This window comes from Ursus arctos, unplaced genomic scaffold (genome assembly GCF_023065955.2).
Source record: "Ursus arctos isolate Adak ecotype North America unplaced genomic scaffold, UrsArc2.0 scaffold_1, whole genome shotgun sequence".
NCBI lineage: Eukaryota > Metazoa > Chordata > Mammalia > Carnivora > Ursidae > Ursus > Ursus arctos.
In genome coordinates, this window is record NW_026622763.1 from 40,553,957 (window position 1) to 40,570,908 (window position 16,952).

Consider the following 16,952-nt stretch of genomic DNA (forward strand, 5'->3'; position numbering starts at 1 on the left):
TGATAAACATTAGGTTCAACAAATTCTTTATAATGTGATGAAGCAGAAGTCTGTAAGAAATCTATTTACCTTATATTCTTTTCAAAGGGGTTTCACTGGCTAAAATAGTTAACAGAATTTTATTACAAGGTAGTCAGCCAATAAAGCATGGCCTTATTAGAGGGTTCATTTTGTTCTATGAAGTCTATTATCCTTAAAATCATGGTTTTTATAGAAGCCTGTAGGAGGTGATTGGCATGTAAGTATCAGAAGACACTGACAAGGAGCTGATTCTACAAATCTCTTACCACATTTGAAGCCTGAAATAAATAACACTGATAATGAATAGATTAAAGGCTCCCCCACCCCATTTCTTGTGTCAACTCTATCTATTTACTTTAATTAAGGGCTTTTCTTTCCTACTTTTTGAAAGTAATCATTAGGTTGTTGTCTTTTAATGATGAATTTACTTAAATTTCAATAAATACAAGCTCTCGTACATCTCATCTTATTGTATTACATGCACAGTTAAGTCAATATTTTCAAATGTTTGCTGTTGATAAATATCTGTATACTCTATCTTAAGCTCAGAAATATCTTGAGTGAAAAATAAAATAACCATGGTTCTCTACTGCAGACTAGAATTATCTTCTAGTAGAAATTATCATTTCCTAAATTTTATTTGCAAAATACAGAGCTTTGCAACACCACTGCTGAAATTTCTGAAATGCCTTGAATAATATTAGAATTTACAGAACTAATATTGGTTATTTTTGATAACTTTACAAGAAAAAAGAAAAATATGATGGAGAAAATATATTTTCTAATGCAAATGATTTTTTAGGAAAGTGAGAATAGTAATAAATCTGCAGATACAGCATTTCATTTGCTAAAAACACCCAAAATAGATAAATGAAGCTTGGAAAACTGTAGCAGTAATATTCGAAATCATTATGTACAATCTCCATGCATTTGGAAAACTGAATGCTTAGCTTTATTAGAAGGGGTAGAAATATTTATTTTTTAATAGAAAAAATTTTTCAAATTGTATGTAATACAAGCAAATTTTAGAAAATGTGAAACCCACAAGTAGAAAGAAAAAAAAATGATCCACTGTACCACCAACCATTACATCTACCATTAAAATTTTGACACATTTCCTCCCCATCTTTCAATATGCAGTTTTGTTTTTCAGTATCTATATAGTCATCATTCCCTTTCTGCAATTTGTATAAAGGCAGACATATTGTAAACACACACAGATCATTTCTGCATAGTACCAGTGGCTTGGCCAAACTATATTTTACATCTTCTACAAAATTCAGGCCAATCAAATTATCACACATCATAGTTACTCTAACAAAAATATATAATCTTTGTTCATTCTCATAGAAAATTATTACATAATTACATACATTTCTAATTAACTATATGCTTAAAAATATTCATCATACAACATATGGAAACATCTATGGTTCTACAATTATATGTACTATATGCATTTCTAATTAATTAACTGCACTTTTTTTGGATTACTTACCTTTAATTGTTCTCTCAAAGTATCCTGAAATGAATCCAACTTACTAATTTTTTTAAACGACAGAAGCGCTCTCAAAATTGCTAGTATTTTCCCTTAGCAGTCTGCCGAAATGTTGGCAGCTTAACATATTCTGAATTTAGTAATTCATCATATTTCCTTGATGAATTGATCTCTCAACAGGGCAATACACATTTGGAAAACACTGATTATGTTTAATAAAAAGTGAATGGATGTCAAAGAACATTTTATTTTGCCTAATGAGGTTTTATAGATTAAGTCTAATTATCACTGATACAAACCTAAAAATCCTTTATGTATTGAACAGCAATTAGCTTTCCTCTCAGAACAAAAATCAATTCAACTTAAAAACTTTGGCATAAATAAGACAAGCAAGGATTTGATACCATGAGGCAAAAGATTAAAAAATGATTAGAATTTTTAAATAAGATTATTATTATCTTCTAATATTTTTTTTGTGATAAGAAACTGATCCAGTATATATGGAAGTGGGTATAATAACAATAAAATTCTGAGGATCTGTTTGGCAACAGATTTAGTCCAAGTTTAAACTTAATTTTTTTATAAATAAATATTTTTTAAAAAAAATTTTAAAGATTTTATTTATTTATTGAGAGACAGAGAATGAGAGTGAGAGAGCATGAGAGGGGAGAGAAGCAGAGGGAGTAGGAGAAGCAGGCTCCCCACTGAGCAGGGAGCCTGATGCGGGACTCGATCCCAGGACCCCAGGATCATGACCTGAGCTGAAGGCAGACGCTTAACCGACTGAGCCACCCAGGCACCCCTAAACATTTTTTTAAGTTTAAAAAATAAAAAGAGAAAAATCCTAGAATATATTTCAATTAAGAAGTTAAGCCTCAGATAAATATATTTTGGCATTTTAAAATTACCAGGAAAGAAACAAGCGAACCTAGATGTAACTTGTTCCTTAATAGACCATAATGAAAATGGGTTATATGATGAATGTAAAAGAACACTGTTAGAAACCCTAAGTTCTAGTTATGTCTCTGCCTGGTTGAGACCATGTGATCTTGGAAAATTCCCTTAATGTTTGAGGTCTCAAAAAAAACCTCCTGCAGAATTAGGAAGGCCTTTTTTTATTTCTATAACTATAAAATTAGAGGGTAAGATAGGATGGAAGAAACTGCCTATTCACACTAGAAAATATTTATTACTGGAAAAAATTTCTCTCCGTGCATTATAATAGGCCAAAAGGAAGAAAGATTCAATCAAGAAAGAAAATATCAACTGCAGTTGGCTGAGCACTTTAACCTTTTGAAACATTTTCATGTATCTGATCTCATTTTAACCTCACCCTAATCCTATGAGGCAGAAGTAAAATTATTATTGTCTTTACTTTGCAGACAAGGAAATTGAGGAAAAAGGTGGCATTATTTTGATGTTTGAAATCACAAATTCTATTTCATAGGTTAACGAGAATCTAGGTCTCCTTACTCCTTAACCAGGTCCTCTTTCAAAGGAGCTGATAAAGTTAAAGGGAATAATAAGCATATGCAGCTGAATCCAAGTAAGAAACGAAAACAAAATCCTAAGGGAAACATATAGGAAATGAAGTCTCTCTGGCAGGTTCTTTGTGCTGAGCAGTAAGGTTGTGTACTTAACCGGTAGGCAAAAAGGGTGCTGTGGTGATATTTTCAGAAATGTATATAATTAACTGAAAAATTCAATTTCTGTAAAAAGCAGAAATTTCACTCACCTAATATTAAGGAAACTTCCCCCCACCCCAAATTACCAAACTTGTGAAAATGGATCATGTAGCATGGTAGAATCAGATGCACAAGATCCCTCCAAAAAACTAAGGCATATTTATTCCCCTTTGGACTGACTTCTAACAACATATTTTTCCTATTCAAATTAATTTACCTTTAAGTTAGTTTACCTTTCAGGGAACTAATGTTTTTCTATATTTCACGGGAACATGCAGATACTACTTTCATACCTGTATAAACTGTAAAACTGTTGACAAATATGTTGACTTAAAAAATTTGAAAAAGACGCCGATTATGTCAAAGCTCCTTGTTACTGGAATATAGTAAATTGAAGCCCTGATGAGTGTTAACCACAAACTTATATGTATAGCTGTACGAATTAACTAACAAAAGGCAATGCTTCGGAGTGTAGTGAAATTTACTTCATTTAGGTTATGGTACTACTTTTTGGTTTAAAGACTATACTTTTTAAAAAGTGGATACCTGCGGTCCATCTCTGGCTTCATAGAAGTCACCCACTCTTATTTTTGCACTGAAGCTGAAATTGTCCCTTGAGATATCCATTATTCCATTTCTGCTGAGATACTGAAAAAATCACATATTTTTCCACTTCAGGTTTTAATAATTACAACCCAGCTTTGATGTAGCACTTTCTTCAGGACACTAACGTTTTGCATATTCTATCAAGGGGCTATGGATTTAGAGAAGATCAATTTAAGTTAAGTACATTTAGTCCCATACAAGAGAATATTTTGTATCAAGGAACTTTATCTGAGAAAGGAGAGCACCTTTTTTCCATACACATGTTTAATAGGCACCAAATGTATGTTACTTGGTGAAAAGTATGTACCTTTATTACTTCAGGGTATTGCCTAAGTTTCTTTCCACATGGAGCATAATATGCTACTTCTCCTTGAAGGCGCCCTCCAAAGTTTCTTATTCTTGTCTCTCTTTGCCAGCTACACATAACAGAAATGAGCATTATAACATATTTAGTTTTAAGAAAGCTTTAAAAAAAAACACACAACTTAAGAACACATGCTTTTTAGACAACATGGAAAATACAAATAAAACAAATATAAATCCCTAATTATACAACTCTGATACATTTATCATTAAAATTATTTAGATTTTTAGCTAAGTAATTCCACTAAAAATGAATCAGACTCAAGTTACAAATATTAAATGCCGTTACATTTCTTAGAAATCGTAACTGGTATTACTTTGGGTATTCAGACAAATTCAGTAACACGTGTCAATATGTACTGATTTTTTACATCTGAGAAGCTTTAGGTGGAAAGAGTAGCGTTAACCTGGCTCTCTGCTCCTTGAGGATCACGGACTTCGAGCGTAAAACTTCTCAGTTTCAATCCAACCATTTTAGCCACCCTCTGCTCAAGTCCCCCAGTTTTGTCCACAGTGGCTTTTACTGTCCTTTAATTCCATCTTTGCAAAAACCTCTCACACTCTTAACTGTGTCTCTGCCCTGCCCTCTGCCAAATGATTTTCTCTTGCTTGCTCTTTTTTTTTTAGCCGGAGTCCCACTGGCCCTGTGATCCCATCCCAGCTCTGCCATGCCTGAACACTGCAGTTAGCCTTACTTTCGGCTTTCTGGTATATCCACTTCTCTGCCCTTTGCTCTAGCTCTTCTGCTCTAATAAATACTATGCAGTATATTCAATTCCTTTATGAATAGCAGAGAGTGAGATATAGTGAGAAATCAAACATGCATAAATGTGTGAGGCAAAGCAAAACGAGAAGTCTTATTTCGCATACCCATATTCCAAAGGAATACGCAGTTCACGCTCGTCTGTTACTCTTCTCCTTTTGGATGTGCCTTCAAGAAAATTCAGCCAGTTAACATAAAAGATTAGTTTATATAGATGACACTTTTTCGATAGTTTTGAGACTTTTCTTTAAATAATATATCTTAATGACTTGAATTACTTAAGCTATTTCTGCAACTTGTAGGTTACTTTTAGATGATTTGCAACAAAACACACTGTATAGAGGATTTTTTTTTTTTTTCTGTCTTCTTTGGTCTGCATGACAGAATAACTGGTCTTTCTAAAGAAAATACAATGGAAGGTAAAAATATATAGCTTTCCTCTCACTTTGTATTTAAAGAAATACCTAAAGAAGTAGGAGGAAAATCATAGACAGAGGTTTCAGAAAACTGGGTACAGTTGTTTTCCTCGAGAATATGAGTTTTAAGATGATGAAAAATTTCAACACGTGGCTTGTACACTTAAAAATAATATAACTTCTACGTTCGTATAAATCCATAGTCAAAACTACCACTAGATCTTTTAATCTAATACAAAGGAATAGGATCATGATTTTATGTAAAATTCTTCATAGACAATGGCCAAGTTTCACAAATGCAAATATGTGCATCTTAAATTAGCAGAATATCATACTGGTCTGTGGCAAATGAAAGCAAAACTTGACATTTCTAAGAAAAGAGTGAAATAAGTAAAGCAACATGATATTGTACTATACACCTCTATATTTTCTTAGCTATTGAAATAGAAATAAAAAATCCTTTTGGAATATTAATGTAAAAACTTTTAAGGAAGACCTCCAGAAGTTTATAAAAGGTCAAATAGAAAAAAAAAGATGTGGCATGTTAATGAAATAATAATGCTACTCAAATGCTACCTCAAATGACCTTTGGCTATATGTTGGGCAGATATGCAATTGTATCTCAAGTAACCAAGTGAGCTCACTTTTATAAAGTACAAAAAGGTCCAACTGTTAGTCAAATTCTAAATTCTAGAAGCATAAACTGAACACAAAAGCAGGAAAATATTCGAAATCAAGAGCTGTCATCAATCAGGTTCTTATGGGAGGCACAGAACAAAAATGGTAATGGGGCATATCCTTTGAAAATACATGCTGACCTTTCTTAGCCAACCTCGAATCTAGCCGTAACACTTGATTCCAATGAGGTCATCCCCAGAACACTGTATAAATAAGAATTCTTGCTATGGTTTGACTTCTACTTTACAATAATAAAAATAAAGTGTAGGTACCAGAGTGTGGACTTGAAGTAAGTGTGGAAGAAGGTGTGCCAAGAAAAGCAGGTGACTGGGATTCAGAACATAAGGCAGCAGGAGCAGAGCCTGGGGCTTTTGCTATGTGGAGGTTACGAGGTGTTGAGTGAGCTGTGAGACTGATGGAAGGGCTTTTGACAGAGGAAGTTGTTTTATTCAGTTTCATTGAAGTTTTCTCTCCTTCAGTATCACTATCTGATTCATCTTGGTCTTTATCATCATCATCATCTTCTTCTGATCCTTCTGTATCTGATTCTGAATTACTATCTGATTCTGGGAAGTAAAAGAAGCATTTGTATATTATAACTAGATAATCACCAACATTTGCAGTTTGTATCGAAATGGAATAGTTTAGGAATCAGCATCTGTGATTGAACTCAACTGAGCTACTTCCCTGAAGAGTTCATGTAAAAATGACTATCTTACAAGCTATTTGAGTACAATGTATGCAGACTACAAATTCTCAAAATTCTTTGCTAAAAGTATCGGTTTTACTCAACACTTTAATCACAAAACAGTTCTTCTCACATGACACTATTCACATGATGGGTTCTGCTCAGTGGTTTCAAAATCATTTTTAATTTAATAGAGAAACTAAGGTATAGAGGGAATAGAATTGATTCTTTCAATTGCTTAAGAAGTATACAAGGTTCAGTATGAGGAAGGAAAGTCTGAAACTACCATCATTCTTTCAGCTGGGCTTTGAGGTACAAGAAAACCATTTTCTGAGAGATTTTTGGTGTTTCTGGCTGTAGGTATTTTATTTAGGTGCAACACCTCATCAGGCTTCTCAGGCTTCACAAAAGACCTGGTTACGGAAAGAATGATGTGGGATCATCTAATGGTTTAATAATTTAAGTTTGGTCTAGGAATGTAGTCCTATAAATGCATCTCTTCCTACAGACAGGTATTATTTATTCCTGGATTAAACTTGAGAAACACAGGCCTGATCCTTGGAATGTATTTGAAAGGTTCCCAGAATAACAATTTTTGTGGAATCACACTTTGTGTAGTACCATCTGCCTATGTTGAAATTTGTTATAAAAATTGCCTTTGAAAGTATTAATAACAATATTCATACTTGATCATGCAATGTTGTATTTATGGGAATCCCAGGAAAAAATATTATCAGAAAAAGTTGTTCTTACCCTGAGCAAGTAGGTTGTTTCTACCTTAGACACTTTAAGTTGTATAACTGACTATATTTCCCTACTCATATTGTCAGCTAGAAAATCACCATTGGACTTGTGGTTGACCAATAACAAATCCAAATATTTTTATAATATGTATTTCACCTTTGTATATAAAATTTAAGCTATCTTATATTTTATGCTTTCAATCTTCTGTGGAACAATGAAGAGAGTTAAGGGGAAGAAAAATGGAAAGAAGTTTTAAAAACAAACACGGAAAACTAGAAAGCAAATCAAAATAAAATCAAGGAGCACTCTGCTTGTTATTAAATAAATTCTGTGTTGCTAATGGACATTCACAGGGATTTAGGTTTTTTGATGCTTTCTAAATGACTGACTACAATTTTACCTCCTTCCTGCAAAATATCTACTGACACATTTCAACAAGTAGCAGAAGAAATGAAAAAGAAAGGACAAATGAATGGTTATGAATTAAATGAAAATTAAGCAAATTCGTGAAGTTATTTCTTAATTTATGCGTCATCCAGGTTCATTTAAAGTTTTTATTTGTTTAATGTTAAATGAATAACAAAGCTGAGAATCTAACTTAGGATTTCCAATTTGACTCACTCCAGTATTTTACCAGCTCACTAGGGACAGGCACACAGCTCTGTGAAACACAGTGTATGACAATGACTGGAGCTCTGTGAACTAAGAACCTCCTTTAACTGTTTTATCCACATAGCATTTAGATAAATACTTCAAATTTAAAAATAAAAAATAACCTGATTGGCTGTCATCAGACTCATCATCTTCATCATCTTCCTCATCTTCTTCCTCATCATCTTCTTCTTCATCCTCGTTTGACTCTTCAGAATCTTTACTACTGGGAATGTCTGAATCTGTTCCCCTAAACTGCTCCACTAGAGATGCTGCAGGGTGAGCGTGGTGCTGGGTTTTTACCATGCTTGCATTATTGCTAACCGCCTTTTCCTTCCCTTGAGGATGCACTACGGGAGACGCAGAGGGTATCACAGCTGTCTGATTGCTGGCGGTCCTTCTCCCACTTGTACTCAGATTTACAGGTGAGGAAAAAGGGGTGCTGCTTGCAGTAGCAATGTTTTCATTAATCTTACTCTGCATTTTAGTTTTGGTAGTAAGTGCTAGAGGAGCTTCTTGAATGACACTTTGAATGACTCCATTTGGTTGGTGATTACCTAAAAGTGCATTTGTCAAGAATGGATTAGGGTGGTTGTTTTCTACTGTTTGTTTTGGATGTGCTGGTGAACTCGAGGTTGGTTTTGGATTTGACAAAGCTGCAATAACCTTCTTCAAGCTCTTGGATGACTCTTGTTTCTTTAACTGCGCTGGGAATGTCTGTTTATATTGTTCCTGTTGAAACATAAGTTAAAAAACAAAACAACAATGTACCATGAAAACAAAGGTTACCTTTATTTGCCTTCTGTATCTGACAACAACTGCTCATATACAAATTTAAATCATGATATACAAGTGCTTAAAATTAGTGGCAGTGATGACTAGTTGGTTGCTGAATCTTGGCTAGCCATAATATGTTTAAAATTCAATTAGTCTTTCTCCCCCTCAAAATATAGGTTTCTTGACTGTTCCTCTCTCATTATTATTGCTCCCACTGTCTCAAGAATCTAAATTTGAAATTCTAAAAACATCTTTTACTTTTCTCTCTTCCAAGTCTGCCATATCCCTATGCCTTTTGGGTTCTTTCATTAAAATACTTCTCAAACTTAAGCCATACCATCCTTTCTTCCCACACAACTCCCAATATATGCTATTATGCCAATGCCAATTTTATCTTAATTTAAAGCCTTTGTTATATTAGCTCCTTGGTTAAAAGCTTTAGTGTCTTCTCTGTCACCAGCAACTTTATAAAGCCTAAAAACTTCATTTTGATACTCAAATGACTTTTCAAGCAGGCACTAATAGAACTTTCTAGTTAAACTGGAGTATTCACCATGCCCTGTGTATGTCATACTTTCACTACCTCCACATTTTGCTATAATCATTTTCTCTGTGTGAAACGGCCTTCTTTTATAAATCTCAAGCTGATGAAATCTTGTTCCTTCTTCAAAATCCCACCCAAGAAGCTTTCCAAGTTTGCTCCAGCCAGAAACACTCATTGTCTCTGTCCTTTCAACTCCTTTACGTCCTATTTGTTACCCTGTACTATCGGTAGCATACACGATATGAATTTTGGGACTTTTGGCTCAACATTACGTAGGATCTACCTTACAGTGCCTTTAGCACATTAGCATTAGAAAGCATGAAATAAAATAGTTTAGAAAAATTCTACTTTTCTTGGAAAAAACTGATAGTAAACCACTAAGACATAAAATTTACATCTGTAAATAAGCAAAAAAATATTTGGCTCTCAAAATCTTCTTGAAAAGAATAAAATTACATGAACTTTATTAAGTACATGTAATTAATACATAAAAAAACTTAAGTAGAATGATTAAAATATTTGAAGTTACTAGAAATACAGTTAAATTTCAGAAGGTAAAATCTGTAATGAAAATGGTTGCCTTAAAATTAAAATCAGCAGTGCTGTCAGCTTGCAGCTGAGCTCTTAACACTCCATAGTCAGCAAAAATTTGTGGTGGGCATTTCAGAAGTATAAATGTGGATGGAATGCAATATAGAATGATGTATTAAATCGTTTATAGCAGCAGTCTAATAAGCAGTATATTTAATACATAAACTGCTTTATCTTATCTAATGTCTTTACTGTGTTACTTCATTTTATAAACAAAGACTCACATAATACTCATACCTAAGGTGATGCTTCACCAAAAAAAAAAGTGCTTAATTAGTATTTATTCAGTAAATAAAATATGGAAAATTATACTAAATAATTGCATTTACCTTTTAAAAAGAATTTTATGGCAAAATTATATAAAACACATTAATACACTCAATTTTACTTAATATTTATATAAATTAGAAATACTGCATATTATATATAAGCATATATATAATGTACTTACCTTCATATTTAATATATATACTGATTTAAGGTTTCAGCAGAAAAATTTAGTATATTTTCATTTTTTAGAACAAAATTATGTCACATAATCATGTTGTACTCTTTTTTTTACAGATAGTAAATTTTCCTTCTAAATACATAGGATCAAAACAGTCATGAAAACAAAACCTTGCCATTTAGTTTTATATTTTAATTTTCTGAAATTGCTTCTGACTCCATAATTCTAAAGAATCACTTTCCATATATTGACACCTGAGGGTTTTCAAAAATAACCAAAGATCACTGTATTTTATCCTAAGAGTAGTATCAGTTACTCTTTTAAAGCAAACATATTGTGCTTCTTGATATTGGGGGTGGTACATAAAAAGGAGAGGGGAGATAAATGTCTACAGTGTAACTGTATGGAAAGAGCCAATGATCAAATAATACTCAAAAAAAGAAATCACAAACTTGTGGGGGAGGCAGATACACAGCAGGTACCGTGAAATAGAGACTATCATAAGAACAAAGCAAAATTCTATGTTAGACTGTCACGTAAGGAAAGAGCTGATACAAGAAAAATATTTATAAAATACCCTTTAACTCAATACTAGTACCAATGAAAAGTAGATAAAGTCATCTGGAGTTGAATCTGATGTGACGATCCATTCACATAAAATATTTCCCATGAATTACCATTATCATTTCAGAAACACCAAATTATTTCATCTTAATCATGGGCTTTGATGTAAGAATGACCTTGGTTTAAAATCCTTCTGCTCTCTACTTGTTCTGTGATTTTAGCAAGTGACTTAATCTCTTTAAGCCTTAGTTTCTTCACCTCACACAACTTTGTAAGAATTACATAAGATCATATGTGTAGGAAGTCTAGGTTGGTTACATTTACTAAGCAAGTATTTAATAAGTGACTTTCTAATAGGCGGTCACATAAAATTCTTTAAATAAGAAACATATAAGAAACTCTTTGAAAAATTAAGAAACCTTTCAAAATGCAAATAACTCTTGATAATGCTCTATAATTTATCTTAAAGTGGAATATACATTAATGAAAAATTAAATTAACTCAAACAATGTAATTCTTAGTTTGCTTAATTTACTCATGGAGAGTCAATAATGTAATGAAAATAATAATATCTCCTTAGTGAGCAGTCAGTGCATTGCAAGTTATCATATGCATGGTATGATACCATTGGTCATCCCATTTAGATCAGAGATTCTCAAATTTGGCTATACATTTGGAAGCTTTTGATATATGCGATACCTCAGTCTCAACACAAGAGATGCTGATTTCATTGTTCTGAGGTATTATTCTTTTTTTTTTTTTTTTTTAAGTTTTCCAAGTAATTCTAATGTATACTTAGGCTTGAGAACTTACTCATTTAGATTCTCAAAAAAGCCTGATTTATTCAAGGCTTTTTTACTTTGACCCTATTCTTAAATTCTTCACAGTAAAATAAGAGTTAATGGACAAGGACACTGTAACTTTTTTAAGAAAGAAAGGCAGTATATCACAGTGGTTATGAACAAGGATTCTAGTGCTACACTGCCCAGATGTGAATCCTAACTCTACCACTAACTAGCAGTGTGATCTTGGGGGAATTATTTAAGTTTTATGAATCTCAATTTGATTGTCTGTAAATGGGCATTATAATATTAGTAGCACTTACAAATATTAGTGTTCAATGAGTAAATGCCACTTAAAACAATAGCTGGCAAGCAGCAGAAGCTATCCAAGCATTATCTAATGATTAAGAGGCCTAATGATAATTTTTGTAATCAAAAGACAGGATACTGTGTTCAAACATAATATATTTTCTCTACTCTGGATTGGTTCTAGAATAAAAGACACTGGTCATTTAATTACTAGAATTCTACTAGACTTATGAATGCAGACTATGTAATAATATAAAATCAATAGCAAGAAAATAAAGAATAAAAACTTCTCTGATTAGTGGTTGTGGTATTTGTATAAATGAAATTATTCAAAATATTCTGTATTTCATATAATTTGTTAAAACTGGCAAAGGAACGCTTTCTCTCTCTAAATAAATAAATCTTAAAAAAATTCTTTTCTTAAAAAGGGGGGGGGCGCCTGGGTGACTCGGTTGAACTTCCGACTCTTGGTTTCGGCTCAGGTCATCATCTCCTGGGTCATGAGATCGAGTCTGGAGTTGGGCTCCATGATCCCCATTCAGCGGAGAGTCTGTTTGAGATTCTCTGCCTTTGCCTCTCCCCCCACACATTCACACATGTGTGCTTTTTCTCTCTAAAATAAATAAATCTTTAAAAAAATTCTTTACTAACAATGGCAAAAGAAAATGATTCTTCAGAAAGGATTTTTATGCTTGTAATGGACACATTATAGGATTACAAAGATAAATTACTCAAGTTTATTTTTTTAAAAAGAATATACTGATATTAGAAAAAAAAAAGGACATTGATCTTAAGCAAAAGTAACTGTAGAGTATATCTTACTCAAACGTATTTCTCCCCTTACTATTAAATCATTACGCCTCAGGAAAAAAATGACATGATTGTGTTGCCAAAAGTATGTTAAGCAGATGTATATGTAAATATAAAATCAGAGAAATCTAGTTTTCTGATGTACATATTCTATTCTTGGTAATTAATACAGTTGGATATAAGAGTAGAATTTAATTTAAACTTGTATATTATAAGACTATATAGAAGTTCTTTCTCTAATAATAAAATTCTTCTATAAATAATTTTTCACTCACCCGTTTGGATCGCATTTCACTGGTCAAAGGACTAGATTCTTCAGAGGTATTTTTATTCCCTGCTTTAAGTACATCAGGAGAAGGAACTATGAGTTTCATGTAAGTTTCCTTTTTGGCTTGATTTACCAAAGATAAAGGTTTCACATTGGACACCAATCCCGTAGACTGTATTACACTTGTGTGTTTGTTCACAGATTCCTCCTTTGCCTGAGAGCTTTGGAAAATAAATGGAAGCTGCTGTGACAAAACCTGAGGCTGCTTCTGCTGGGATTGGAATGATGAGTGAGTCTGGGATTCAGACACAAGAGGTAATGGCTGGTGTATTCTTTTTTCCTGGGCTTTTTCAGTTGCTTTCTGTCCTTCTGCTTTTGGGTCTGAAATACCATGTAATAGCACCTGTAAATAAAAATAAAAAGTTGACTTCTCAAAACCTATTACAACAAAGAACATCAAGCAATAAAACCTGGAGAAAAAGGGGTACTTTAAAAAGTGCTAATGACTTATGATAGTTATATAAAGCTCACTAAAAAATATACCAAATGTCCCTTTAAAAGTGTTTCTCCAGCTTCTTTCTTGTGCAAAGGTTAAGAACTAAAGACATGATTAACTTTAAACTTCATAGACTTTGAGAGTCGAGATAAACCAGTTAATTCCGAAATAGGAAGAATGTGTGGTTACTGCCAATACACTATTTATACCTGGTTGTTACTTTTATGTTGTGCTTCACTCTCTGAATCAGAATCATCATCTTCACTTTCTTCAATACTTTGATCTTCTTCTTCTTCATCTTCCTCTAGATCATCCGAATCACTACTACTAATGCCTTCACTTGAGGTGTCTGATGATGTCCCCGAATCACTATCACTGTTGCTAGAACTTTCCATAGCTTTCTTCCTCGGTTTCTGGATAAAGACAAATTTTTAGCAAGACTTTATTTTTTGAAAAATTCAAAGTTCAGTGAGAGGTATGCTCTTTTAATTTTCAAGTGATGTTTCCATCTCAAAATTTCATTTTAGAAAAAAGGGAAAAGTCACATGTTGTAAGGGTAATTATTCGACAAACAGATCCAATTAACTTATATGATAGGAATTCTCCAATAAAAAGTACAGGCTCTGTCATGTATAGAGCATTAGAAACGTCGATATAGTATATATATGTAGATCTATTCATATCACTGCCATGCTTCAAAATGCATGGCAGATTAAAAAGAGCAATTTACAAAATGATAATTCCAATTATGATAAGGGTTACAGACACTGAAGTTCTATACTCAACTTTAGTCATCTTTTTTATGCGGACAATGAGTCAATAACCAAATATTTACATATGACATGCCAAACACACCTTGTAGGTGCTGGATAACAATGATATCTAAGACAGAGTTCTTGCCTTCAGGAAACTTACATTCTAGTGCTGGTGGTGGTAGAGTAGACAAATGACTAATATGAAAGCAAATAATTCCATATGTAATAAGTACTGGAGAGAGGATAAAATAAGTAGCAAAAGACGTAAGGGCTGCTTTAGCAAGGAATTTAATTTTTTATATTTCATGTCAGAAAAGATAGAAAATATGATAAAGAGAGATACTAATTTCTGGAACATTTAAGGCTCTACAGGAAAAAGAAAATCCGAAATTGGTAGAAAGTGACATTAGGTCACATTAAAGGGGGTGCCTGGGTGGCTCAGTCGGTTAAGCCTCCAACTCTTGATTTCAGCTCAGGTCATGATCTCAGGGTCATGAGACTGAGACTGAGACCGGAGCAGGGCTCTGAACTCAGTGGAAAGTCTGCTCGAGATTTTCTCTCTTCTTCTGTCCCTCCCTTAAATAAATAAATCTTAAAAAAAAAAAAAAAGAACAGATAATAGTAATGGATAAAAAGAAGGAAAAATTATTAGATGAATTATGACTAAATAACTATGTAACAATGTAAAAGTTAAAACTCTGCCAATAGGAATACTAAAAAGGATAAATACTGACATGATAGAGCAGTTAAGACTGAGTATAATCCAAAGTGACACAGACACATTTCAATAGGATTCGCTGATAGATAAAATGAAGAACAAAATATAGAAAAAGCAGCAATGAATTACAAAAGTTATGGTCTTAACAGAAATACAGCCTGTCATGACTAATGAGTTGGAGCCTGAAAGACAATAATACACTTCTACAAAAAGAAGCCAAGTTGAAGCGATAGTTATAGATGGCAAAGTAGTAGTCTTTGTGCTTTCTGAAATTTGATTTAAATGAAATGAAATGCATATGAGTGAAGAGAGTCAGTCCTGTTGTTATCTTCTCCTTGCAATGCTAACCTGTGTTAACTCTTCCAAGCTAGCAACCATAATGCTCCCTCCAGAGACACACCCTTCCATAAGCCAACTAATAGTAACCATCATTCCTGGAGCTATGTCTTTCCCTCACAGTAAAGCGGAGTGATGAGAAACCAACTGACTTGAAATAGTGTGGGTATCACAAGATGAAAAAGACCAAAGTAGAGATTAAAGAGAAACAATAGTAACAATATACTATTACTATTATAACAAAATACTAACAATATAGTAACATTAAGCCTACCATTTATTTGGCAGAGAAAAATCTCCTTCATTGTAACCAAAATCTCTTGTGGGTTTCTAAGCATGTATAGCAAGATTATGAAAATCATAAAGAGTCTAAAGAGAAATTACCACTTTGGGTTTTAATAGAGGCTAAGAAAGGAAAAGAATAAGGGAAATACAGTAATTTACTAGAGAAAAATAAACTCCTATTTTAATGTCCAAGTAATATGTGTAGTTTTTAATGTAAAGGTGGCATGAGAAATGGAGTCTACATGCCTCAAGAATGGATCTAGAGGTGTGGATTCTAAAGTTTTAGAGTGCAGAATATTTACTTGCTGAATTTGCTACAACCAGCAGATTCCTGAGTCCCAATTCCAAATAGGGCACAGGGATCTACATTAGCAAGCACTTTAATGTGATTCTGATGCAGACAGTCTTTGCAGACCATACACTGACAGTATACAAAGAATCTCTGCCTTAATAAGCTAACAAATTTAGTCCCCATTTTAGAAAAAAATACAGACGTGAATAGACAAGTCCAGGTATTAGAGAAAAGAAAAAATCAGTTCCAGTATTACAATTTTGTCCCCTTAGTCTCTATTAGTTATGTGTGTGTGTGTGTGTGTGTGTGTGTGTAGTTATTTTGCATTCACACACAATTCAGTAGTGTGCATCTTTCCTGTCATTTAAACATTTTAAAAATGAGTTTTCTTAGGTTATCAAAAAATGACCAAAGAAGAGCTTATTAACCAGCCCCCAACCCCGTTCCAATCTGGGAAAGCTTTTCAGAGCCCACTCCTTGAACTTTTTCATTTCGCTGTATACTATTTCTTTCAATAACAAAATAAATACAAATTCAAGGCTATTATGTACCAGGCATAGTTGCTCTCATCTCTGGGGATACAAAGGTATAACAGCAACTCTGCCCCAGTGGTAGCAGGGAGAAGAGAATCAACAAACATTATAAATAAGTGTTTTTAGTGACACATACCATGACTAAAATAGGATACTGGGATAGACAGTGTGTGTTGGGGGTGAGGTGGGGGTGAAGATTTAGATGCAGTTACCAGGTAAGATTTTTCTGAGCTGAGACCTAAATGGAGAGTGAGAGACACTCACATAAAGATAAAAGAGTAGAGCCTTCAAGAACAGCGGAAAGACCAAAGGCAAAAGCCATGAAACAAGT

At 33.3% G+C, this 16,952-nt stretch overlaps 1 protein-coding gene across 32 annotated transcripts in view; it reads right to left on the reverse strand.

Moving 5' to 3' along the window:
* Positions 1-16,952, reverse strand: part of BAZ2B (bromodomain adjacent to zinc finger domain 2B) — a 398,115-nt gene that overhangs the window by 84,106 nt on the left and 297,057 nt on the right. For 15 of the 32 annotated variants that reach the window (XM_026492708.4, XM_057317991.1, XM_057317996.1 and 12 more), the window contains 7 exons: positions 13,912-14,115; positions 13,214-13,609; positions 8,239-8,845; positions 6,303-6,596; positions 5,044-5,104; positions 4,118-4,226; positions 3,751-3,852 (listed from right to left, as the gene is read on the reverse strand). In XM_026492708.4, the coding sequence (XP_026348493.1) occupies positions 3,751-3,852; positions 4,118-4,226; positions 5,044-5,104; positions 6,303-6,596; positions 8,239-8,845; positions 13,214-13,609; positions 13,912-14,115 (1,773 nt within the window). The remainder of the gene's footprint in view (positions 1-3,750; positions 3,853-4,117; positions 4,227-5,043; positions 5,105-6,302; positions 6,597-8,238; positions 8,846-13,213; positions 13,610-13,911; positions 14,116-16,952) is intronic. The other 17 variants (XM_048214059.2, XM_048214046.2, XM_048214047.2 and 14 more) reach the window with 3 other exon arrangements.